Source organism: Hemitrygon akajei, chromosome 17, assembly GCF_048418815.1.
Source record: "Hemitrygon akajei chromosome 17, sHemAka1.3, whole genome shotgun sequence".
Lineage (NCBI taxonomy): Eukaryota > Metazoa > Chordata > Chondrichthyes > Myliobatiformes > Dasyatidae > Hemitrygon > Hemitrygon akajei.
In genome coordinates, this window is record NC_133140.1 from 55,074,723 (window position 1) to 55,100,480 (window position 25,758).

At 36.5% G+C, this 25,758-nt stretch overlaps 1 protein-coding gene across 2 annotated transcripts in view; it reads right to left on the reverse strand.

The window, feature by feature from the left end:
• Positions 1-1,100: 1,100 nt before the first annotated feature.
• Positions 1,101-25,758, reverse strand: part of ap1g1 (adaptor related protein complex 1 subunit gamma 1) — an 88,935-nt gene continuing 64,277 nt past the window's right edge. For both annotated transcript variants that reach the window (XM_073070160.1, XM_073070159.1), the window contains exons 19-23: positions 22,085-22,211; positions 18,115-18,216; positions 14,544-14,704; positions 12,044-12,142; positions 1,101-10,322 (exon numbers count right to left, since the gene is read on the reverse strand). In XM_073070160.1, the coding sequence (XP_072926261.1) occupies positions 10,221-10,322; positions 12,044-12,142; positions 14,544-14,704; positions 18,115-18,216; positions 22,085-22,211 (591 nt within the window). In that variant the 3' untranslated portion in view covers positions 1,101-10,220. The remainder of the gene's footprint in view (positions 10,323-12,043; positions 12,143-14,543; positions 14,705-18,114; positions 18,217-22,084; positions 22,212-25,758) is intronic.

The following is a 25,758-nucleotide window of genomic DNA, read 5'->3' on the forward strand; positions in this document are numbered from 1 at the left end:
TTTGTGAAACCAGTTATATATATATAAACTAAATTATTTGCCATTATTGAAAAAAATTCAAGAGGATCTTGATAAATGGATGATGTTACCAATAACATTAATAGGTAGCGTCAATGCTGTAAAAATGAATGTATTCCCTAGATTACAATATTTATTCCAAACACTACCAATCCAATTACCGTAGAAGTTCTTTCAAGAGTTAAATAAATGTGTGAGGAAATTCCTTTGGAAGGGTAAGATGTCAAGAATATTGTTGGAAAAATTGACATGGAAATTTGACGTAGGAGGGTTACAATGACCAAATTTTAAGAATTATTACAAAGCAAATCAACTTAGATTTATTGCATCTTTTTTTGATGAAGATAAACCGGCATGGATTAGAATAGAATTAGATAAAATAGGAGAAAATATACCAGAAGATTTTATATATAAATGGGAATCTAAATGGATACGGGAAAAGAAAGAATCTCCTATACTAAAACATTTGATTGATTTATGGAATAAGATGTATGTTGATGATGAGATAAAGAAATCTTTATTAGCAAAGAGACCTTTAATTCAAAATAAACTTACCCCTTTTACAATGGATAATCAACTTTTATATAACTGGTTTCATAATCAGAATTCTTGCAGAATAATTTAAGTCCATTTCATGCTGCGTTTCAACAACTTTGTTGAAAACTTGCTTTGAATTTTTTTAATGCTGTGGTCAACTGATAAGGTCATTAACAGAATATAATCCTCTGAAATTAACCATCTCCCAAAAGGGATCAGCTAACCACATACATGTGACATTTCATCATTACAGTTCTCATCAATTTCCTGGTCATCCCACTAACTATTCAAACAACTACAGTAGGTATAGGTTAAAGCCTTCAGGAATATGATGGAAAAAAAACACTCTTGACTGAGAGTGACTCCAGCAACACAAGATAATCCAATACAAAAATGTTTAATAGATTTGCACTTCATCTAAAATGTTATACCCTCTCATAATTGAATAAAGCAGTTCCAGAGTTATTTAAAAATGCAAATTTATCAGAGCACATCACACTCCTTCATGTATCCTTAATTGTAACAGAGGTTAAAAAGTAGTTGCGTTCATCAGTAAAACATCAATAGCCTATGGCCATCAAATGTATTTATTTTTAAATTCATCAATGCATTAAGTATACAAAAGTGCATGCTTCTCAGAAGACAGACAATATTCCAGGCATTTGATTATTTCCAAATATAAAAAAAATCTCAAATACACCAAGCTTCGTTCATAATATTTTTGATAGTGATGAAGTGGTTTGCAATCTGAATTTTAGGGTAGAGTATTATGACTACAAAATTGGCAATTGTATTCCAAGAGACTTGAGCTAAAAGCCTCACCAACTTAAAACTAACCTTTTGGTTTAAATTCTGCAAACAATCTGTTCTTGCAGTATTCGAGTTTAATAATTTTACATTATTTTGCAAATACATTTAAAATAAAACAGCAGTTTTCTTAAATCACAGGCAGAAGGCCATATTAATACTGAAGGGTGATGCCCAATCATTGAATGCTTTCAGTTAAGACCATTTTTTATAAAAAGAAAAAATTAGACATATAAAAGCCAGTGGGAAAATTAGTATCAATGCTTTGATAAATATATACATCAATGCTTTTAGGAGAAAGCTGAAGGTGAAACACAGCCAGTTGAGAAGAGATAAGCTTTCACATGAATGCATCAAGCCTTTCATCTTAATTTGGGTGCTTATCACCAATCTTTACTCAAGGGTGAAATTCAGCTCAAAATAACTTGCATCAGCTTGTTTGGATCTTTATACTAATCAACTTATGATAAGGAACAACCCAAGCAATTAAAAAACAAAGTAACTTAGTAATTACCTAGCAATTGCACAGCACCAGTCATAGAATCATAGTAAATACTTAAATTTCTTGTAAATAATTAAATATGGCTTATTTATAGAATAACATGCCTCAAAGACAGTTTAGCTTTATGGACAGTAAAAATGCATCAGTTGTCTCCCCATGATCATATGAAATCAGTCTGGCCTAGATTGGATGATCTGGGACTTGTTTATACAGCAACAAATTACTGCTATTTGATGACTGGTACAGAGAATAGGTCAAAGTCTTAATCGATCAAAGTCTATCGCCTTGTAGTTTTTACATCATAATGAGCTGCTTAGGATTAACTGCAGTCCTCTTGGATACTTTGTCATGTAGATACTCCTTTTGACCTAACAGTCAAGCTTCAGTTCTCAATTTCACAGAAGTGTACATATTCCTTTATCATATTGGTAGAGAAACACTTTTCATTAACTTCTCCATGTTAGCAATCTTACCTTTAAGATTTGATTAACATTTCTAATGATCAAAGATTTCTGTGTATAGATAGGTTGCATAAATGATTAAACGACATTGACCAAATTAAAGACAATGAAAATCAATATTTTTATTGATTTTTGATTATTGATGCTATTTTTACTAGAAATTAGTACTAGTTTCACACGCACATATACACAAGATCGTGGAAATCTCTCCTAAAATCAATGAAAATTTGGTACAGATTATTAGACAAGCATATCAAGGAATACAATAAAGGACAAGTAAATGAATTCCAGGTACAGATCATAAATCAAGTTTGTTTTAAAATGCATTTCACCATTCAGATTAGGTCAGCTTTGAGTGGTGAAATACATTCTAAGATAAACTCCGTATTGGATGGCCTTTGAATATTTTGACTCAATTCTACAAATCGATTCAGGATGTATGCACATAATCTAGGTGAATTATCATAATTCTGTATTAAGGAAATACAGCATTTAATTGCAGCAAAGCATGAACTAATTTTTAGTTATACTATCCAGTGGGTGTGTGAATTTCACTGTGGTATTCATTTCACATTATGGAGTGGGAAAGCAGCTGGCACAATTGCTTACGTATGAAGATGTATTTGCCATTTTCTTTGGATAGAAATCCTTCTCCATCAAATCTTAACTGAAGTCAAGCTTTCCTGCTTGGCTAAGACAATTACAATGTGATGAGTATTACAAAAATACATATTATTTTATTTAACCTAAATGAATGAGAAAAGCCTGTTTGCTGTTGCTTTGTATCAAGCTTACCTTTAGTAACTTTCTTCTTGGTCATCTGCAGTTGGTAACTGGTTTCTTTCTGGCCAGCTGCAGTTTGCTACTCAGGTCTCAAGAGTTCAGCACATGGTTGAATACGGAAGCCTGAAGCGTGCCAATAATCAGAAGCCAGCACAGTGACTTGCTAAGGGGTCAGGTGCACTTGACATCTGACTGAACAATTGAACATCTAGATTGTTTGGAAAAGAATTATGACACTAGTCATTTGTATAATGTCACTCATTCTCTGGGAAAAGATAAAATGGATGCATGTACTTTATTTATGTTGGTTAATGTTAACCATTTGCTAGCACTTTAAAGTTTAACTGATTAATTAGATGCATTCTCGATACTTAAAATGTTCTAGTTGAGGGCCTCAAGACCTCGTGCCAGCAGAAGTGTATATCAGGGTACAAGCTTCTGAATGACTATCTTGTCTGCCTTCCATCTGCAACAGGCAGGATGCAGGATGATCTAGTCCTATTTTCTGTAGTACTCAGCCAAGTTCTGCTTCCTCTGACATTACTGCATTCTATCAGTTAGTACTGTTCACACTAAGATCCAGTCATAAATAAGTCTAGTATAGCACTTCTGAAGCTGAAGAAAATTTGTCTTTACTTTTGTAATGTGAACAATATCCCAAGGCCCTTCAAAAGTAAACTTTAGACAGCATTTAAAGATCAGGCCCAAAATACATTCTCAAAGATAAGGGATATTGGAGCAATAAAGAAAATAAAAACCAGGAGTAGGAAATTAGTGTTGAGTATTAAGGGAATCCCAAGCTATCAATATCCCACTGTATCCTCTAACAGCCCTCCACATTATCCATAATGCCTCCAACCTTTGTGTCATCAGTAAATTTACTAAACCATCCCTCCACTTCCTCATCCAGGTCATTTATAAAAATCACAAAGAATCCCAGAACAGATCTGCAGATTATGCAGAGAAAAAAGCTGTACTAACCTTAACACATGAATAACACAGAGAATAAGCCATTTTAATCCAAAAAAAATATCTGTTTCAAGTAACTTTGAACGGGCAAGTTTTAATGATTGTTGGAAGACAATGATAGGAATATGTTTAAATATTGATGATAGATTTTAAAATCACAAAGGAGCTATCAGAAGGATTTTTTTTCCAGAATAGCTGATGATAGTCATCATGAGTGAAGAACAGAAAAAGTCATCCAACAAATTTAAGCACTTAAGAGCCAGCAAGCTGTATGAGCATCTTGAATGAGTCAAGGGAAAATAACTCTGAAATGACTACAGTTTGGCAAAGAGCCAGAAGATGGTACCACTAAACTTCCTGGGAAATCTCTTATAGATATTACTTTACCTTTCAATTTCACTTTGTAATTGCTTTAAAACCCAATTGTTAGATGAGAAAAATGAACAAACACCTGCTGTTTTAGCTCATCTCTAACCAGAACTGCTATTCAAGGTAAAACAAATTTGTACTTCCAATTTAATCTACTGCATTCCGTGTTCATGATGTGGTCTTCGCCTGTTCATAACAGTTTTGGAAGAAAACAGAAATTGTTCTATTCACTCTCTTCTTGCAACTTAAAACTTTCCCAATAATTATCAAAGGCCCTTAATTTAAACAGTTACTTTTCCCATTGAAGCTGCCTGACTTGTTAAATGTTCATCATATTGTTTTTCCAAATGGCCATCACAGCAGATTTACTCCCATATATGAAACATCCAATAAATAGAAATGCAAAGACCTAAAATTAACTCTTAGTATTTTTCAACTCAAGTGTTAGATTATAAAATACATAATGGGAAAGACCATGAATTAAAGGCAACTGAAGAAGTCACAGTGCAAGGTTCTAAACTTTAACATAAAACCAACAAATGAAATACTGAAATTGTAACAATGCTCTCTAATCAACATCCTAGTAATAAAACACTGGAAAAATTAACTATGGACTTTTCCATTTATTTTATTAGTCAATGATCAATTTTTGCAACCCAAAAGACAAAACATACAAATCTAAAATGACCCAGTTACTTTTATGTCCCATTCACTTCAAGATCAATGGACATCATTTTGTACAATATCTCAAAAATAAGCTTGTAGTAATCGTTTATTTTCCCAATGATAGACGTATTTCATAAAACTTACAATATAGTTAAGGATAAAGAATCACAGGCGAGGCACATCTTATGAAATGGAAAAAGTGAAAAAGTTTGATGCATTTGAAGACCTAGTTCCCTCTGTCTCCGTATCATATGGTACAGTAACAAAGCAATCTTAAAGAATGGAATTCCAGCTTTCAAAACTGCAGGCTCAGTTTCACCAGTAAAATTTGCAGTAATGCATCAGGTAATTGAAATCAAATATAAGGCTATTTACACATTAATTCATGCATCCTGACAGTTTAAGAGGTATGGATTAGATTGTAATAGTTCAAACAATTCCCAAAGTTAGACAACTCTTACCTGTATTTTATACATTGTTTCAGATCAAGGCAACTTTTATCCCCAAACACAGCTTCCCTAAACATTTACCCCTCAGTATTTATAATGCTACTGAAATTTTTCTCTAGGAAAGAATAGCAGGCCAATGGAGCACACTCCTCCATAAACCTGACAACCATATTTTCTTTATTTAGAAAGAAAAGATACACCCACTAGAAGGAATACCAATTTGCACAATTCTCAGATTTGGGTATGTTACACATCAAAACAAAACTTCTTCCCAAGCCAAATATGTAGCACGTTAGCAAAGTCTATTGCATGAAATTGTCTCCATTGAGGAATCATCTTTGTGAAATAAATTTTCTGCACTGATTTAGCCTTTTTAATCAACTTAAGGAGATGAACTACTGGTAGTAATTAAGGTGCTGGCAGATAATGTAAGACTCTAAGAACTATTAATTCATGTATATTAACTAATACTTAACCCAATTCACAATTCTTGAATGCAACCATAGAACTTAATAAAGCAGTCCCACAATAGAAGTGAACATTTACACCTATGAATATAAGCCATGATTTTAAAAAAATCTCTTCAGTACTCAAAACACATTTGTCCATGATCCAGCAACAAAAGGAAAGCTGAACTAATAGTGCTTTGAAATTAATGTGATAAAGCAAATCTCTGGGTTCAAAAATGAAGGCTGTACAGCATCAGAAAGGTGCAAGTGCAGAAACAGCAATCTTTTGCTCTCAGCACAAAGATTCAAAGCAATAAAAACAGATGTTAGTAGATCAACATAAAACCTTAAAACTTGCTGACCCACATTTTTGACTTTATTGCACAGTGTACGAAGTGAATTTAATCAGTAGTCAAAATGTCTGCTTTCTCAATCTTATCCACCTATTTCATTTTTAAAAATTCACCAGCAGACTTCAATAATACAAATATTTAATTAAATTGCCCCCCAAATATTATTAGACACTATGCATTTCTAGAATACATTCATATGAAAGTCTCTATACAACAGCATGGGAGTGCTCACATCTCCTTTTCACTCATTTGAATATTTACACCTGCCAGTGCTTAGAGCCTCAAACCACCATGATTTTTAAAAACATTTGCAATGATGAATTTGAATAATAGCATAATAATTTGAAAAAGATTAACAGTTTAGTGGCTTTGCTTTGTAGGAATGTATTGATTTTTTTAATGTACATGTTTCTTGTTGGTTTACCTACAATTCAAAACAAATTATAATCATATCCAGACAGCATTATTTTAAACAATTCCAATTTGGATAAGATGTCATGTTTTCTGTTCAAGGATAATCAATAACTTTGTTAATGATATAAAAATTGTTGGAGTGGACTACATGTTCAATTTCTGATTCACTTTCAGTTGACCAATCAGGTAGGACTAAAGCAAAATGACCAAAAGCACACAAATTCACGATGAACAAACTCAGTTATTTAACTATTCCTGACAGATGCTCATTAACATATGACAGTGAAGGTTCCAGCATATCATCAAATGATGAAGAAAGATATGCTACACTGAGTAGTACAAAAATATCTGGACTATCAAAACTATACAAAAATAAAAGATTTGAAAACATGACATTAATATCCTTGGTGTGGACCCTGCCAAACAGAAAACAATTAAATGATAGTATAACCAAACATTTTTTCAGATCAATGACCTTAATCAGGAGTTATGATAGATCACAGCTCTAAAAAGTTAACTATTTCCCATCTCCTGCTCAATCAGCTGAATATTTCCCATATTTTCTATTTAATTTCCAGCTAAAGCAAATTTTTAGTTCGACTTTAGGCTTTATTTTAATACTCTGCTCTACAATAAACTAGAAATTACTAAAAAGTGCTGAAGTATTTGTAATCAATATTTAACATAACTGCCAGCATGCTGTAAATATCCATAATAAGGTCATTGCTGAAATCTTAATGGAAAGCCCTTCAACCATAGCTAGACTTCTAAGAGCCCAAAACAAAAATTAATCAACCAACTTGGGGGGAGGGAAGTGAATTTATTAAGTTACTACATACTTCTTTGCCTAATTATTTTTCTTCCACAGTAGCAATTATATAAGGGCAAATCAATTACTACCATTTCCATCAGATTAACTGAAATCAATGGACAATGGATAGTTTACCATATTAATTACATAAACTATTTCATGTATTTTTATAAATGCAAATTTACAGTGCCCCATTGGTTATTAAATATTATGAATTTACTAATGGCCTGTTAAAATATTGATTTATTCCTTTTTTAGAAAGTTATACATATTTTTAAAATGCAGATGGCGTAGGCACACCTATTTAATTATGGTACTGAACTAAAGAAATCAGCTCAAACTGTTAATTAACATGGAAATGAAACATGGAGATAGTAACAATCCATAATTACGAACAGGTAAGCAATATCCTGCAATCAATGCTCTGGCACAAATATCTAAATACAATTGTGTTAAATAAGGCATACCCAGCAATTTACACATTTTTTTAGACTTTTGATCAAAATGAATAAGTGGAAAACATTATGATTTCACGTACTCAACTGGATTAACAGCAGAGAAACCACTCTAATTCTGTTAATTACTGGGTTTTATGTGAAGGAACTAGACTGTAGTGATAATTCTTCATTTACCAGAGTAACCAATTTGCTGAATGATCATTTCATATTGTGCTTACAAAAACATACTGTAGCTTGTATACACTATGTGCAAAACAGTTACATATTAATCCTCTGACAACCAAGAACAACTTTCATCTTTTATGGCAAGCTAAATTTAAAAACTTTAACTCATCCTTGCTCGAACATTTACTGAAATAGTTACACTTTATGGATGCAGGCATCAAGGATAAGAGCATCAAGTAGATATACCATCAACTGCTCAAATACATTCAGGATTTGTCAAAAACTATCCAAAGTTTCTGATATAAAATAAATAACCATTTTTGCCTACCAAACCCCACCCTACCAAACAAAAGATCAAATAAAATGGCAGGCAGAAGTAACATTTTCAGAGCAGGTGACCTGTTCTGTTTAGTTAATTAAACATTTATTAAACTAATGTTAAGCCAGTTTAAATTTCACACCAAAAGCAAGGTCATGATTTTTGTTTATTAAGCATTTTGCTTTAATACTTGTTATCTTTTGGGGTAAAGACTTGAAATTGCAATAACTCATTTAGAGAGCCATTACAAAATATTCTAAATTTATTACTGAAACCCAATTGTTTTATTACATTTAGTCAATGCATCTATTTGCAAATATACCAAAAACCATTCTGCAAGTCCATGAAATTGAAAACCCAATCAAATTCATTTTCAAAGGATTTGAGGATTAGGATTTGTGGGATATCAATTAACAAATAACAATTAAAATATCCAAATTGTTTTTGCCATCTTTGAAGTCAATTACTCCAAAATAATTGTTACACAATACCAACACAATGGCATTTCATGATATATACATAAAGTTGTCCAAGAAACACAAAACTTTGTCATTTGAATTTAAATGAAGCAGACTTTGAGGAGGTTGAAATGTTTGTTGGCTAAGGTATATCTGTTGACAAAAATAATCAACTTCCAACAAGAGGAATTATCAATCAAAATTCCAGTTCAAAAAGGTGAAAAAATTTACCATCTCTGTGCAAATCAAATTATCTACTTTATGAGTATTACTTTAAGCTATTACTTTTTTGAAAAAAGTACTGTTTTTCATATCAGGAGAATAATATTCACTTCAGATTCATTGTTTACCACTAATTGGAATATCACACACATTTAGTGCTCATTATGAAAAATATCAAGAAAATGAATCAAGTTACTGAGCAACAGCAATCCTCCCACTACTGATCCTACCTAGACTATAAACAGCCCATTCATAAGAATGAGTGCTTGGGAGACTGACAGTATGGATTTGCTGGTTGCTGTGGGATTGCAGGCATCTTCTGTTGCCTGGGAGCTGGTGGCTGCAATGGCGACTTGAGAACTGTTCAGGTTACGAACAATTCACAGGAACAGAACCCTACCGTAACTTGGGGACAACTTGTACAAGTGCATTTTTGGTTGAGTGTCATCATCCAATTTTTACTGTTCAACTAGTAAGTACTAAAAGGGCAAAAATACATTGAACATTTTATAAAAGAACCATTCCAAAGAAAATCATTACAGTACAGGACCTATAATCAATTTATAATGCTCTCTAATGCAATTCCCAAAGTATTAATGACAAAAAAATAAACAAAGGTTTCTTGATATCTTGACTCTGAAATCTTGTAAAGCTGCTGAACTCTTACTGACTCTAGGGTAGCACTGACTGGATCACAACTCCTGTGTAATTGTTCCAAGTTCTGCAAAGATCAGTAGGGTAAAGCAGAAACAATGTGTAGTGCATACCATGAGTTGATACTCCATTGATGAGCACGATGTTGATAGAGACTAACATGGACATGTTTTGAAAAAGGAATAGCAATTGTAGGCAGATGTTCTTCATAATTGGTCATTATTTTTGCATCCCACATTCCAAACATTAAGATGTGCATGTAGGCACACTCAGGATACAATCTTCCCAATGATTTACTAAAATCCACTGGTTGAAAAGAGGGGTGTTGCCTTCCAAAAACAAAAAAAAATTAAGAATCACTGCCATGATTGAGGAGGGAAGTTATTTACTTCTGCTAAATCTTGCACTGGTGATCCATTGAGGTTGTACGTAATCTTGATTCTCATACGGAGTTGTTGCTATAAAAGACAAAATTGACCAGGATTACCAGACATGTTATGAACTAAGTAGTAGTGACAGGCACTGCATCAGCAACCCAGAGGGTGATTAATTACCAAAAGGACCAAGTGCAAAATTGAACAATGAGGTTTGGCGACTTTTAGACAAGATAAATTACCACAGGCACCCAGGTTATCTGTAACAAAGGAGACAGATTGCAGATACTGGTAGTTGGAACAAAAATAATCTGCTGGAAGAGCTCAACAGGTCAGATAACAACACCTGTGGAGGGAAATAGACTACTGATTTTTGGATCAAGACATGAAGGTCAAGTTATGGTCAAAATGACAATAAAAGTGACTTGACTTGAAGGGTCTCAGCCTAAAACATTAGCAACTGTCCAGTTACCTCCACATTTACCTGCAAGACCTGCTTCGCTCCTCCAACAATTTTTTAAAAATCTGTAACAAATACTGATTGGGGACTTCCAATGGCTACCTATTGTGATTGAGGCATTATTACCCTGCTGTAAATACTTAGATTCTTCAGAATAGCTTTGTAAGCAGGGAGAGTACCACTGTGTGCAAAATGCAATTAGAAATGGTTGATAACTGCAACATGCCAGTGTTGTCCACAGCCTTAAAGTAGTAGAAAAAGATCCACAAATTTGACAGAAATTGTGAAAAATAGATCCTTAATCAGAGTTGACACATTTAAGATCTTGCTTCAAGAAAAGCCATATTCTAAAAAAAAGAGGGAATTAGGACTTAAATAGGAAAGAGAAATTCAAAATGGGATTTGTATTTTTATACATACAGTTCTTGGAAAAATTATTTGGAAGCTTTAAAATAAAAACTTCCAAATCAGCAAAGTACATCTACATTGTGGCATGTCAGAATTGTTAAATATTGTTAGGATGCCTCAGCAAAATATTGCAGCTTCGAACTTATGAGCTAGGCAAGAGCACCACCATCTGAGCCAAAGCCAACATTGATTCCTCAGGATGTTTTTAAAACACAGGAGGGCAGTATTTGCACCATTCTCTGTAGCTAATACTAGAGTTAAATTTTCATTTACATTGAATGCTGCAGTAAACCCAATCTTGATTATTTCTGGGAATCAAATTCTGCCAATGTGATACAAAACATTCCTATCTCCTAGCCCATTTACAGTTTTATCTTCAATTCAACTATCAATGCTTACTCTGAATTACATTTACCAGTCAAAATGCATTAAAAATATTTTGTTAATTGTTTCAGATTGCTGCAGTATTTTACTTCTCCATCCCTGCCTGGTCAGTTCTGAAACAGGTGCCTGTCCTGGCTTTCCCAACGTTTTCTTTCATGTCAGATTTACAGAAACTGATACACTTGGTATTCATACTTAATTTTTATATCTTTTCCCCTCTGCTTTCTTTCAAACAGATCAACAGACAAAAAACATGGCTTCAACACCTTCTTAGTCAGCACCAATCTGTTGTTAATCTTCACTTGGTTTATATTTAGACCTATATTTAGACATCCCCTTTGTTCTTGCCACCCATTTTCCACTGTTCTCGCAAAGGGACATTAAACTGAAATGTTGACTAGTTCGTTCTCCATATACTGCCTAACCTGCATTTTCTGTCTGTATCTAGCATTTTCAGAAGTTTGCTGAATCATGTCAGCTCAGGTTACACTTGGAAGGCAGCAATTTTTTTTTTAATTTTTTTTTAATAAAAACTCTTGGAGAACTTGTGTACCTTCTGCGGATTGAGCACTTTAATGACCTGTGTGACAGCTCCTGCATTTCGTGCTGGAATTATGTTATTACTTGGAGAAAGAAGCTGCAGTTGAAATGTCTGCAAAAATAAAGAAAACAGGAAGTTGATAAGTGTTCTGACCGGATATGAGATGTAGCCTTAATACTAAAATAAGCAGTGTTTATTATCTTGAAATGAACACACTACCCTTCATCCATCATGAAATTCAAACAAAGCCCGCATGCAGTAATCAGAAACTCTGACAGCATGTCTTAAACAAATCAACCTCTACCATTGATTCCAAGTGCTAATTGATGGAAACACACACAATCCTCACTTGAAAATATATTGTTACTTTAACATTAACACTGGATCAAAACCCTGAACTTGCTTTGAGGTTGCATACTGCACAATCTTCAAGCAGCATTTCCAACTGAGTGCAGCAATCAATAATTTGCTAAACATGGATGGTTGGTGAAATGAGAAAGTGGTATTATTGATGTTCAGTTTTAAAGCAAAAGGATTCACAAGAAAACGCGCAAAATGAGCAGATTATAGTGGCAGTCTTCTCTTTAAGCATAGGATGAACTCTCAAAACATCTTTGAAGAATCAAATAGTACACGCAAATGCATTTGCCATGGAACTCCATCACTTTATCCAATAATGCTGAGGATTATTATTATGCCAAGCAGATGAGACCTAGGATCAATATCCACATTCAAATGATTGAGAATTCTTGACAAGACGATTAAGAAAAAAATCAAGCTGAGTTATTAATTTTTTTTTAGAAAACTTATTTTTACTGTACAATTACAAATAGTTTGAGTAATGTTTTACAGTTGAGATGTTTAATTACCTAAGCATGAATATACAAGGATAATATCTTCTAGGAGGTAGCAACTTCACAGCTGAAATTAATGCAGTCTTGAGAAGGGATGGGCAATGTATGAATAAAATGAAGAGTTTTCTTCTTGAAGGGGTATTGAATAGTTTCATTGACAGGGTTTAAAGCAGTTGGTTAACAAAGTGACAGATGTGTTTAAAAATAAAAGCCAGAAAATCATGCGGCATGATTATCAACCCTCCCAGACAGCATCAGACAACTGTGACCCACTGACATGAGACAGATTTGGTTGAATGATATTTTTGTAGGAGGCTCAGGGTTGTCTGCACCAGGCCACAGACTTCAGGTAGTTGCAGATGGAGGCAATGAATAAAGGTGGAGCATCATGACCCAGCAAGAGAATGGCCTGATCGTAGCTGTTAACCAGAGATAGGTGAAGGCAAGGGATGTAGAAACGAAGAGGTGAGACAAGATTAGGGTAGAGACAAATGGCTGTTTGGAACAGGGATATTAAGGGTGATTAAATGGAAGGGGTGGCATAGGGAATGAGTGAATCTGGAGAAAGATGAGACATGAAATGAAGAATACATTTCAGTTTATCTACATATACTGCCTGGTGGCTTTAAATGTGCACACGTTTATGCAAAGTCAAGCCCACTTGTGCTGCGTAAAAATAGGTGTGTTTACATGTTTATTATTTATTGAGTGATACAGTATGGAGTAGGTCCTTCCAGCCCTTTGAGACACACTGCCCCGGCAGCCTCTGACAAGCTCAATTAACATAATCACAGAACTATTTACATATCCACACATCTAAAACAACCAAAATATCTCTGATACTGCAATTAAGTCTTTCATAGCACCTGTGCATACATTTACTTGTCCATGTAACAAACTCAACTGAAAACTGTATGAATCACCACTGTTTTCACATCTGTTTACACTTGCAATTCTGGTCACTACACAATGGGAAAGATGTGATCGTAGCATAAAACATGCAAAGAATATTTACAAAGTTGTTTCTTAGGACAATGATTGACATGTAATGTTATCCACGGGAAAGACCCACTTTGGATGACCACCAAGAACCAGAGATAGGATAGAATTAGAGCAATTAGAGGAGTTTACACACTTCTCACAATGAGTAAAGAAGTTCTGGAACTTAATGCCTGGGAAAGGGGTGGATGCAGAGACCTTTAGTTTCAAAAAAATAACCTTTTTTTGAGGAAACCTAAACTTTAAGCTATGGACCAAGAACTGGGAGGGATTAATCTAAAATCCATTTGTCCCACCAGGCACCTGGATAAAATAGTCTATGTGTGATGTAAATTTTTATCATCACTATCAGCATAACAGCAGAAATTTCAGTAAATTGACTATAGCAGTTTTAAGTGGTCAAACACAATCTTAAAATCCCATTTACTATGGGATTGGCTACATAACCAATACTCCAAGTATATTCACAATATTTTCTTGAAAATACTTCAAAACACTGTAAAGTGTTTTTTTTTGTGGCCAAATTGTGACTTTCTGAAATCACTGTTTCAATTGATTATCCTCTACTGTTACCATAAAGCTCTTAAGTTGCAGCGATGTGACGAAGATATTAAACATTCATGAGCTCAGTTTAGAAGTAGTATAAAACTGACAAATACCTTTGGTACCGCAGCTTGAAATACAAAGTCCGTCATATCTACTTCTGTGGAGTTGGTAGCATTTATTGTAACAACAGTTACATTAGGATTCGTATTGGAACGTTCAAAATTAAAATCAATTTTTAAACCACCTTTGCTGTATGCTGTAACTGAAGGAATTCCTGTGGGGGAAAAAGAACAGTACATTTAATGATTGTAGTTTTCACAATTTAACCATTTCCAGCTCTATGGCATTAAATCTCTAATTTTCATTATGGACATCAAATGTTTTACATTTCCATCATTTATCAAACTGCCATGCTTCCCTGAATGGTGGACCAGCCTGCTCATTTAGGATACCATTCAAACTTGTTTTCATCTCTCTTAACCCTATAATCTTCCTCAAAAAGTGCTGATTTGTACTGTGTCTTAGCCATGTGTAGATTTGAGGATTAGAAATTTGCTCCAGATTTCAAACCCTTTTACACTACCTAACAAACTTGTCGCTCATGTTATGACTTCCTGCTGTCACCCAGACCAGATTTATACCTGCATGCTCACAATTCTATATGCCCTTCTGCGTCTTTTCTCCATTTCCTCTTTTCATAGGCTATTTCACCAATACTAACAATAACATCTAAGAACTCTGGGAGTCACTGTGCATTTACTCCCAAGTCAGGTTTCAATGAAGACCATACTGGATCTATATTCTCTCTTCCCCCACCAGGTTTTTATATTACTGATATTATTACCTTTCATCTTCATTTTTAATCTACCTCAGCACAGATCTCCTGAGGATCACAATCAAAAGGGCATTATACAGCCTCTCTGCCTCTGTACTGCTTTTCGCAATTTTATCCTTGTCCACCTCAACTCCCTTCCAGAAAGTTAAGAACCAAAATCTCTGCCTTATCTATCATATCTCACCATTCAGGGCCCCAAACAGTCCTTCCAAGTGAGGCAACACTTCACTTGTGAGTCTGTTTGGGGTCATCTATTGCATCCTGTGCTCCTGGTGCGGCCTCCTCTACATCGGCGAGACCCAACGCAGATTGGGGGACCGCTTCGTCGAGCACCTCCGCTCCGTCTGCCACAACAGACAGGATCTCCCAGCAGACAGGATCTCCCAGTTGCCACCCACTTCAACTCTGCTTCACATTCCCATTCGGATATGTCCATACATAGCCTCCTCTACTGCCATGATGAGGCCAAACTCAGGTTGGAGGAGCAACACCTCATAAACCGTCTGGGTAGTCTCCAGCCCCTTGGCATGAACATCCAATTCTCCAGTAATTCCCTCCCTCCCTCTTCCCTCATCACTCTGTCTCCTCTTCTAGCTGCCTATCACCTCTCATGACTTTGCCTTCTTCTACTACACAGTGCTTCCCCCTGAGATTCCTTCACTTTTCTTGCCTACCCCCTCCCTGCTTCCCCTCCCCCACCCCTTGATCTTTCCTCTGATTGGTTTTTCACCTGGTACCTACCAGCCTTCTCCTTCCCATCCTCCCCCCACCTTCTTTATAAGCCCCCTGCCCCCTCCCTCTTCAGTCCTGACGAAGGATCTCAGCCCGAAACGTTGACTGCTCATTTCCACAGATGCTGCCTGACCTGCTGAGTTCCTCCAGCTTGTTGTACGTGTACAGTTTCTAAAGTGTGCACTTTTGTGGTTAGTAGGCACTACATCATACTTAGAGTGGACAGTTTTAAATAGACTGTGTGTTCAAAAAGGAGTGATTTTTGTCGCTGATAGTCAGCAAGAAAGAAGCAGTTAGACAATTTGGAACTGTTCTGCTCACAGCGATTTCAAGCATTCAGGCTTGGAGATGCCAGAAATGGACCAGAGTGAAAACAGAATGATTTCACTACTTCAACAAGTTAGAAACTACAAAAAAATTTGAAAGTATTGACAATCAAAAATGTAACAATGAAAAAGATTTGGAGGATGCAATCATTAAAAGGATTGTATAAAAGCAATCCATTATCTACATTAGGCATAGGCTGATTTTGCTCATTGACAGTCAAAAGAACGTGACAGCGTACACTGCATTGATACCCATTAGGGACCAATACAGTTTTATAGTAGAAGTGTTCTAATTTGTTCTGTTTTTCTTTTAAATGATTTGTTACTCAATTAAACTGCAGTTTGTCTTTTTCTAATAACTTTTTAACTATTTCCATGGCCTAATTGGGGCAGTCACTTAACTGGTCCTAATTATATTGATCCCAATGTGCCTCAATTAACCAGACTCCAATGTACTTGGTTACAACAATTGACGGGAATGCCAATTTCACTTGGCATTCCAAAACAAGAGACCAACATAGTTTGGACAATTTTCATTGACAGAAAACCACCAGTTATCCTTGAGTAATGTGCATGTCACTCAAGAATATTTATACTGATTTTTCAGTCAACAGTTTGCTGTAGTGAATTTCCAGAGAGGATTAGATGACTCAACTGTAAAAAAATCCCTTCTGCAACTTCTAATTTACTCACATCTACTGTTTAATAACTGAAGGAAACTAAGTATTTGCCTTTTGAAGAATTTAACATTTCATGCATTTGAAATGAAAGTCAGATTTAATATCTGGTTGGTCATCCTCAATACACTTCCTCATTTGCTGAATAGAAAAGTCATATCAGTTACAACGGACTTCAGCACAATGCACATCTTGTGGACAAACTGCAGCTCTTATTGTTGAAAATGATAGCTTTTCTCAGGCAATGTCTCCAAGAAAACCTAGCTTTGTGGGGTTCATAAGGGGCTTCGACATGAATTTATTTTGTGGCAATCTTACTGATGATATTGATCTTTTGGGGTCAGTTTGATAGAAATAATTGAGGTCAGGCAACTGTCAGGCTAGTAATCTGACAGTATCTGTCATTACACACCTGATTGGATAACTCTGTGTAGCCTTGTTTGGATGATATAATGCAAATGACGGTAGTATTTGACTAAGGTACTTATGCCGTCATATTGTCCAGGCCTCTGAAGTCTTGTGTTAGTCTGCTTGTGAGAGCAGGTGTTGACTATGACGAGACCAAATCTACTGCAGATATCAGTACTGTTTAATATTTTTGCTTACAATTCAACACAGAGTAACTTAAGAGGGGTTAAAAACATAAGCATGGGCAATGGTCAATCCACTCCATCCAACAGAGGGGGAAACCAAAGTTTTTTTTTTACTGCTATAAAAGGTTGATTAATTGCATATAAAGAAAAAAAAAACCTTTGACATTTTGCCAGGGTACATGATGCAGAAAGAAAACACACAATGCACACACTTGCAATGTCACTCACTTCAAGCCCAAGGTCCAGACCCAACTTACTTCTTATTTTTCATATTACAATCTTAATATTGAGATGAACAGTTTTAGACCTTAACTACCTCTCCCATTTATTCTTTCCCATCAGATACTGGTAATAAAAAAAGGAAACTGATTGGAGAACATTTTTTTTCAGATAATTCATAACATTTGAGGTTCTTTGCTAGATCAGAACCTCTCACTATTCTCAACCACCCCTAAACTGAGTAGGATAGTGAAATAGTAACAAATAAAACTTCATCTATTTGAAATCCAAAAATGTCTTACCCGAACTTAAATCATTGAAGACTGGCTGAGACGCTAAACCATCCAACAGAAGTGGTGTCTGTGAAAATTGTGGAGCTTGGGCATTTAATGGCATTGTACCACCTGCAAATACAAACAATTCAGTTGACCTGGAGACAAATTAGATTTGATGGTAACTACAATATAATGACAAGAAAATTAGGGAGAGCTGATGCACATGTAAGAACATGTTATTGAAAAACAAGTGGGGAAAATGGGACTGAAGGCAATGCTCAGAAAACCAGTAAGTGATCTGAATGATTTCCCATAGCTTGAAAAATACCAGATTAATGATATAACTAATATGTTTTAAGATACAGTAATAACCACTTCCAGGCTAACGAGCCTTGCTGACCAATTACACCCATATGACCAATTAACCTACGAACCCATATGGCTTTAGAATGTAGCAGGAAATTGGGAGAAACTGAAAGAAACACAAACAGTCACGGGGAGAATGTACAAACCCATTACAGACAGCAGTGGAATTGAACCCAGGTAACAGACATTTTAATGGTGTTATGCTGACTGCTATGCTATCAGCCCACCCCGAAACAAAACAGTTGCCCATACCTTTTGTGGAGCATCACCATGGCCTTCAACTCCACCAGTTTGAAGGGGAATTAGGCACACTCAGATATGGCTTACAGAAATTCACCTACATTTGTTTCACAATAGCTGCCTTGATGCTGTTGCAAATGAGGTATTTCATAGCATCTGTGTATACATGTACTTCAACATTGACAATAAAACTTGATTTTTGAAAAAGCTATGATTCTAACAGTTTCTTCCAGAACCAATTTCAATGAAGACAGCTTTCAAACAAGGCTGCATCATTGTCACTTGTCCCAATCTTTCTCACTGCTAATTTACACCACACTTACAAACTACCTCCAGAAATGGTGCTAATTTTCTGAATTTATGGGGAACTGTTCAAACTAAGACAATAACACCCTAGAACTAAAGTCAGTATTCATCTATGCAGACTTACAGGTCAAGATGAGAAGATGGGCCTTGCATGTGACACCCGCAAGACCAAATGTACTGCCAACCTGCCTCTACTGTGCCACACTGCTCCAACAAATAAGGTTCCTGGTGAGACATGATCAAACTTATCATGGGGTTTAGCATCTCAGACAGTCCTCAAAGTATAAGCACTAATGAGGAAACTGGTGAGGGCCAAGGTACGGTTAAGGAAGATGAAGAGCACTTACAGAACTGCTTTGAGTCAGTGAACTGGACAATATTCAGTGATTCATCTTTAAACCTGAACAAATATGCCACAGTTGTCACTAACTTCATCAAGGCCTGTGTGGATGAGTGTATACCTTCAAGAACATACCAGACATAACAAAACCAACTGCCATGAATAAACCAGGAGAGGCTAATCTGAGGGCTAAATCTGTGGCATTCAACACCGGTGATCCAGAACTATACAAGTAGTCCAGGTATGATCTACAGAAGGCTATTTTAAGAGAGAAATAACAAAAAGAGACAGAATCAGGTGCATGTCAGCTCTTGCAGGGTTTGCAGGCCATTATATCCTAGAAGGTAAAACCTAACATCATGAACAACTTTGATGATTCACCCTCAGATGAGCTCAGCACATTTTATACACGCTTTGAAAGGGAGAATAAAACTACACCTGTGTGAATCCCTGCAACATCTGGTTACCCTGTTATCTCTGTGTCTTGGTTTCAATGTCAGAACATCTTCCATGAGGGTGAACCCTCACAAGCATCAGGCCCAATGGTGTACCTGGTAAGGCACTGAAAACCTGTGCCAACCGGTGGGAGTGTCCAGGACATCTTCAATTTCTCACTGCTACAGTTGGAGGTTCCCATCGGTCTCAAAAGGGTACAAGAGCAGGGTGAGCTGCCTCAACAACTATCGCCCAGTTGCACTCACATCTACTGTGAAGTGCTTAGAGAGGTTGGTTATGGCCAGAATCAATTCCTGTACAAGGACCAGTGCAATTTGCCTATCGCCACAATAAGTCTACAGCAAAAGCAACCTCATTGGCTCTCCATGCGGCCTTGGATCACTGGACAATAGCAATACCTATGTGAGGCTGCTAGTTATTGATTACAGCTGAATGTTCAACACAATTATGCCCTCAATAGTAATCAACAAGCTCCAAAAGCTGGGCCTCTGCAATTCGATCCTTGACTTTCCCACCGGGAGACTACAGTCTGTGCAGATCTGAAGGATCATTTCCTCACTGACTATCAACATTGATGCACCTCAAGGATGTATTCAGACTACTGCTCTACTCTCTCTCTCTCTACACCCACGACTGTGTAGCTGGACACAGATCAAATGGCAACTATAAATTTGCCGATGACACAACTATCGTTGGCAGCATTTCAGATGGTGACGCAGAGGCGTACAGGAGTGAGACAGATCAACTGGTTGAGTCGTCTTCCAACAATAACCTGTCACTCAATGCCAGTAAGACCAAGAAATTGATAGTGGACTTCAGGAAGGTAAGTCAAGAGAACACACACAAGTCCACATTTAGGGATCAGCAGTGGAAAGCATACAAAGTTTCAAATTCCTATCCTGGGCCCAACATACCGATGCAATTACAAAGGCAGCACAACAGCAGCCATATTTCACTAGGAGTTTGAGAAGACTAGGTAAGTCATAAGATCTGCAAATTTCCATAGAGATACTGCATTCTTACTGGTTGCATCACCATCTGGTATGGACAGGCTAGTGCACAGGATTGGAAAAGACTGCAGAAAGTTGCAAATTCATCCAGCTCCATTATAGGCACTAGCCTCACTGGCATAGAAGACGTTTTCAAAACACCTCAAAAAGGTGGCATCTATCATCAAGGACCTTGTCCCCATCACCCAGACATACCCTCTTTTCATTGCTTCTCAAGGTGGTGATACAAGAGTATGAAGACACATACTTAATGCTTTATGAACAGCTTCTTCCCCTCGGAATGAAGATTTCTGAATGAACCTATGTATACTACTGCACTTTTTCCCCTCTTTTTGCACTATTATATAGTTCTTACTGTAATTTATAGCTTTAATGTATTGCAATGTACTGCTAACTGCAAAACAAATTTCACCACATATACCAGTGATATTAAAGGTGATCCTGAAATGGCATTTGAAGATACAAGATCAAGCCTGACAGTCTAACATTAGTCCTTCTGACTACCTACAGAAGGAATCTTAAGGAATCTCCTAGAAAAATACCACAAAGATTTCACAAAAACCTCCAAATTCAGTGGAAGATAATGAATACAATGTCAATCCTCTTCCTGCCATTAAGGCCCTAGTTACTCTCTGGGGAAGCATCTTCCTTCATATGCCAGAAACAAGACACCTGAAACAGACAACTACTTTGAGAACTGTCATGGAAGGAGATCATCCAGTGTATGGATGAGCTCAAAGCTTCCGTGAAGAGCAATGTCACAGAAGAACACCGGGAATTTCTAGTTTGTATGCAGTAGGATTCAATAATCAGGATTTTTCCTCAGAATAATCCTGAATAAAATTATGGATCTTCTCTCCAATTTTCTGAACACTTTACTCATGATTTAAAATAGGGCACTTCTCTTGGAAATCATATTACAAGTTCCCCATTATGTTTGTGTTTTATCACGCCATATTCACTTTCAATTGAAACATACAATTGTATTCAAAATGTTATTTCATTCTGATAAGGATCTTTCAGTCACTTGTTTATTTCCTCCATCTAACTTCACACTTTGCTCATCATCACCCACTACATTCAGCTCATCTATAAACCTCAATTTCTTTATCTTTAGCTTGAAAGAAGTACAATTCAAATTATCTACTTATTTCTTCATTATCTAGATGCTTAAATTATTTGTAATAACTTTTTAAACCTGCTCATGGTGTCCATTATGCAAAATGTCGAAGTTCTTTGGGTCTTACACTTGGCTAGAAAAAATTCACATGAGGCTAACCTGATAAATCCAGCCCTCCTAGCAGATCTAGAAGTTCTCCACCAGCTGAGTTTGGTTTACTGGGTGGGAGAGTCTGAATCACTGGTGTCACATCACTTCCCCCAAGCAAATCCAATAAGTCATTAGCCTGAAAAAGAAATCAAATTGAACACATCTTCATGTTCAGAATTAGGTAATTAATTTGATTATAATGCTTCCAAACTGCAGAATGGTGGCCCACTGAGCTGATGAATATGGGTATCAAATTCCTTCAACACCCATTTCACAGTCCATTTCAAGGTTTGATATATTTGTGCCTCTGCTAGTTCAAAAGTGTTTCTTTTAATTAACTACATAACTTATACCATGAGACAGTTGAGTCAACATCACTGGTCAATTACAAAGATCACAATACAAACTTAAACGTTTTAAAATTCATACTGCAAAACTCCAAAGGTTTCAAGCTCTTAATCAGAATAGTACATGTGAAAATCTTTCGCAACCAAAAGGAACTACAAATTCTGTTTGACTTTACTTTAAGAGTCATATGGCACTACAGTACAGAAAGATGGCCCTATGGCCCATTCAGTCCATGCTAGCCTGACCCGCCTAGTTCCACCAGCCTACACTTGAACAACAGTGCTTTCATCCACGTACCTATTCAAACTTCTCTTAAATGTTGCAATTCAGTCCACATCTGCTACTTCTGTAGGTAACTTGGTCCAACTCTCACCACCCTCTGAGTGTTGCTCCCTCTTAGATTCCCCTTAAATAGATGTTACCAGTTAAGAATGAAAGTTGAAATATTTTAGTCTCACTAAGCCTGAGGGGAAAAAGCCTGCATGCATTCACCCCATCTACACTGCTCAATTTTGTAAATGATATCCCCTCATTCTCCTGTTCTCCAGGGTAAAAAATCCTACCCTCCCTATAACTCAAGTCCCAGCAACATCATTGTAAACTTAATCTACACTCTTTCAAGCTTATTGATATCGTTCCCATAGGTAGGTGACCAGAACTGCATGCACACTTGAAATTCAGCCAACTTGTGTAACTTCAACTTGTCTACTCAGTGACCTGATTTTTAAAGGCCAATGTGTCAAAAGTTCTCATTACAACACTATCAAGGACTGATGGATCTGTATTCTCAGAACCTTTTGTTCTAAAACACACCTTGGTGCCTTACTATTCACTGCACAAATCTTATCCTGGTTTGCCCTTCCAAAGTGCCACTCCTCACACTTGTTTGCATTAAATTTCATCTGCTATTTTTCAGCCCATTTTTCCATCTGGTCCAGATCACACTGAAAGCTTTTAATAGCCTTCCTCACTGTTCACTACACCCCCAATCTTGGTGTCATTTGCAAATTTGTTGATGCAGTTTACCACATTACCTAAATCATTAATATAAACGATAAACAACGGACCTAAAAGCAATCCCTGTGGGACACGACAAGTCACAGAGACAGTCATTTACTACCCACTCTGGATTTTCCCCACTAAGCCAATGTTGAATCCTGGATGCCAAGCAACTTAACCTTCTGGACCATCCTCCAATGCGGAACTTTGTCAAAGGGCTTGGAAAAGTCCATGTAGACAACCTCCACCAACTTTTCTTCATCAGTCTTCTTCACAACCTGCTCAAAAAGCTACAATATTGACTAGACGTGACCTTCCACACATAAAGTCAGATTGACTATGCATGATCAAGACACATTTATCCAAATACTTGATATCTTGTGTCCCTTAGATTGCCTTCTATAATTTACCCAAACAGCAAGTTACATTTTACAATACTTTAAGTGAATCTGTACTCACTCAATATGGAGAAAGCTATAACTTCTCTAAAGTTAGCTAATGTTTCATTAAATTTCAAAATGAACGTTATGGTAATAATAATGTAGTTTTCATTAAAGATTCACGTAACTAAATTTGTTGCAAATCAGGAAAACAAAAAAAATTCCTATACAATTTAATCAAGTTCAAATTCAATTGTTATTCAACCATACACAAATACCCATAAATACAACCAAATAAAACAGTATTATTCTGGGGCCAAGGTGGAAAATCTAGTACAAACAATCATATCACAGCACAAGACACATATAGCCATCCACCCCCACCATTCACCCCAAAATCAGTGAATTAGATCTGCAGCATTCTACATTAAGAAAGTCCAACAGGATCTTGTAATCACAAGTGACTAAGACAATCACTTGCTGCTAGACTGCACACCTCCTTCGCGTACCGACTCCGACTCTGCAACACAGACAGCAACATAATCCATGCCTAATTCAGCTCCTTCAGTTTCTCTGCCAATGAGCAACTCGCTGATGGGGTAGACCTGTAGTACTTTGAAGTTCTTGATGTCCAGCAGGGTCTTGTGATCGTAAAAAATAAGCTTAAGACACCACCACCTTTGGTTGGCCCTGGAGAAGTCGCTACAGAGCATGCAGCCATCTTACCAGAAGTCAAGTTAGGATCATAGAAGCCAAGTACTCACATCCAATGCCCACCCCAATCCTGAAATGTACAGAGTTACACTCTCTAATAAAGATTTAGAGGATACATTAAAGTTTGGGCAGTAAATATTAGATCACTGTAAATACAAATACCTGGGAGTGCACATCTCACATAACCTTGGGCTCAGAACACATCCTACACAATCAAGAAAACTCACTAACACCTCTACTTTGAAGCAGTAGAGAGCTAGACTAGGCATATCAGTACTCATGACCTTCTACAGACGCACAGTAAAACATCCTAAGAAGCTGTATCACTGCTCGGTATGGAAACTGCACTATGGTAGACAGAAAGGATCTGCAATGGGTAGTCAAAACTGCCAAACATATCACTGGCATCAACCTACCCACCATCAAGGACATATCTAAGGAAGGTAGCAGAAAAAGGCCAGCACAATATCATGAATCACTCACCCTGCTCACAGACTGTTTGTCCCACTCCCATCAGGGAGGAAGCTACATAACATCCATGCCAGGACCAGATTCAAAAACAGTTTATTTCCCCATGCAATAAGGCTGACCAACACCTCCATTCACTAACCCACCCACCACCACTGCTTTAATATTTCCTGTCAGTCACCTTACATACTCCTGTAGTGAGCATCACTTTATGTACAATCAATCTAGGTATACAAACTGTCTTGTGTATTTCAATCTATTACTTTTTACTCGTGTTCCTATGTTTTTTGTGCTGCATCAGATCCAGAGTAACAATTATTTTGTTTTCCTTTACACTTGTGTACAACATTAAACAATCTTAAATCCTGATATCTCCTCATGCCCAACCGTGCCACAGCCACTTCCGAATAGCTCATTTGAACTTTGTATAACAGACTTTTATATGTTGAATCTTACCCTTGTGCCAAGGATCATTCATCTCACTACAAAAATCAATCTCAAGATGCAAATTAATAAAATAGGAAAACCTGACTCTCTTGAGAATTGCATTGTTCTGACCACAGATAACATGAAAAACATCTCAGATGTTAAATCTTAAAAGTGTCTGATGTACAAGAAAAAAATTAGATTGTTTTTCTCTGGTTATGTGTTGAAATCAACCCCCGCCTTCTGACCTGCCACTTAAATTCATCACCTTAAATAGATCAAATTATGTCAAATGTAGTTTTATACCTATAGAAAAATAACATACAATATGACATGCTTGGTTCTTCT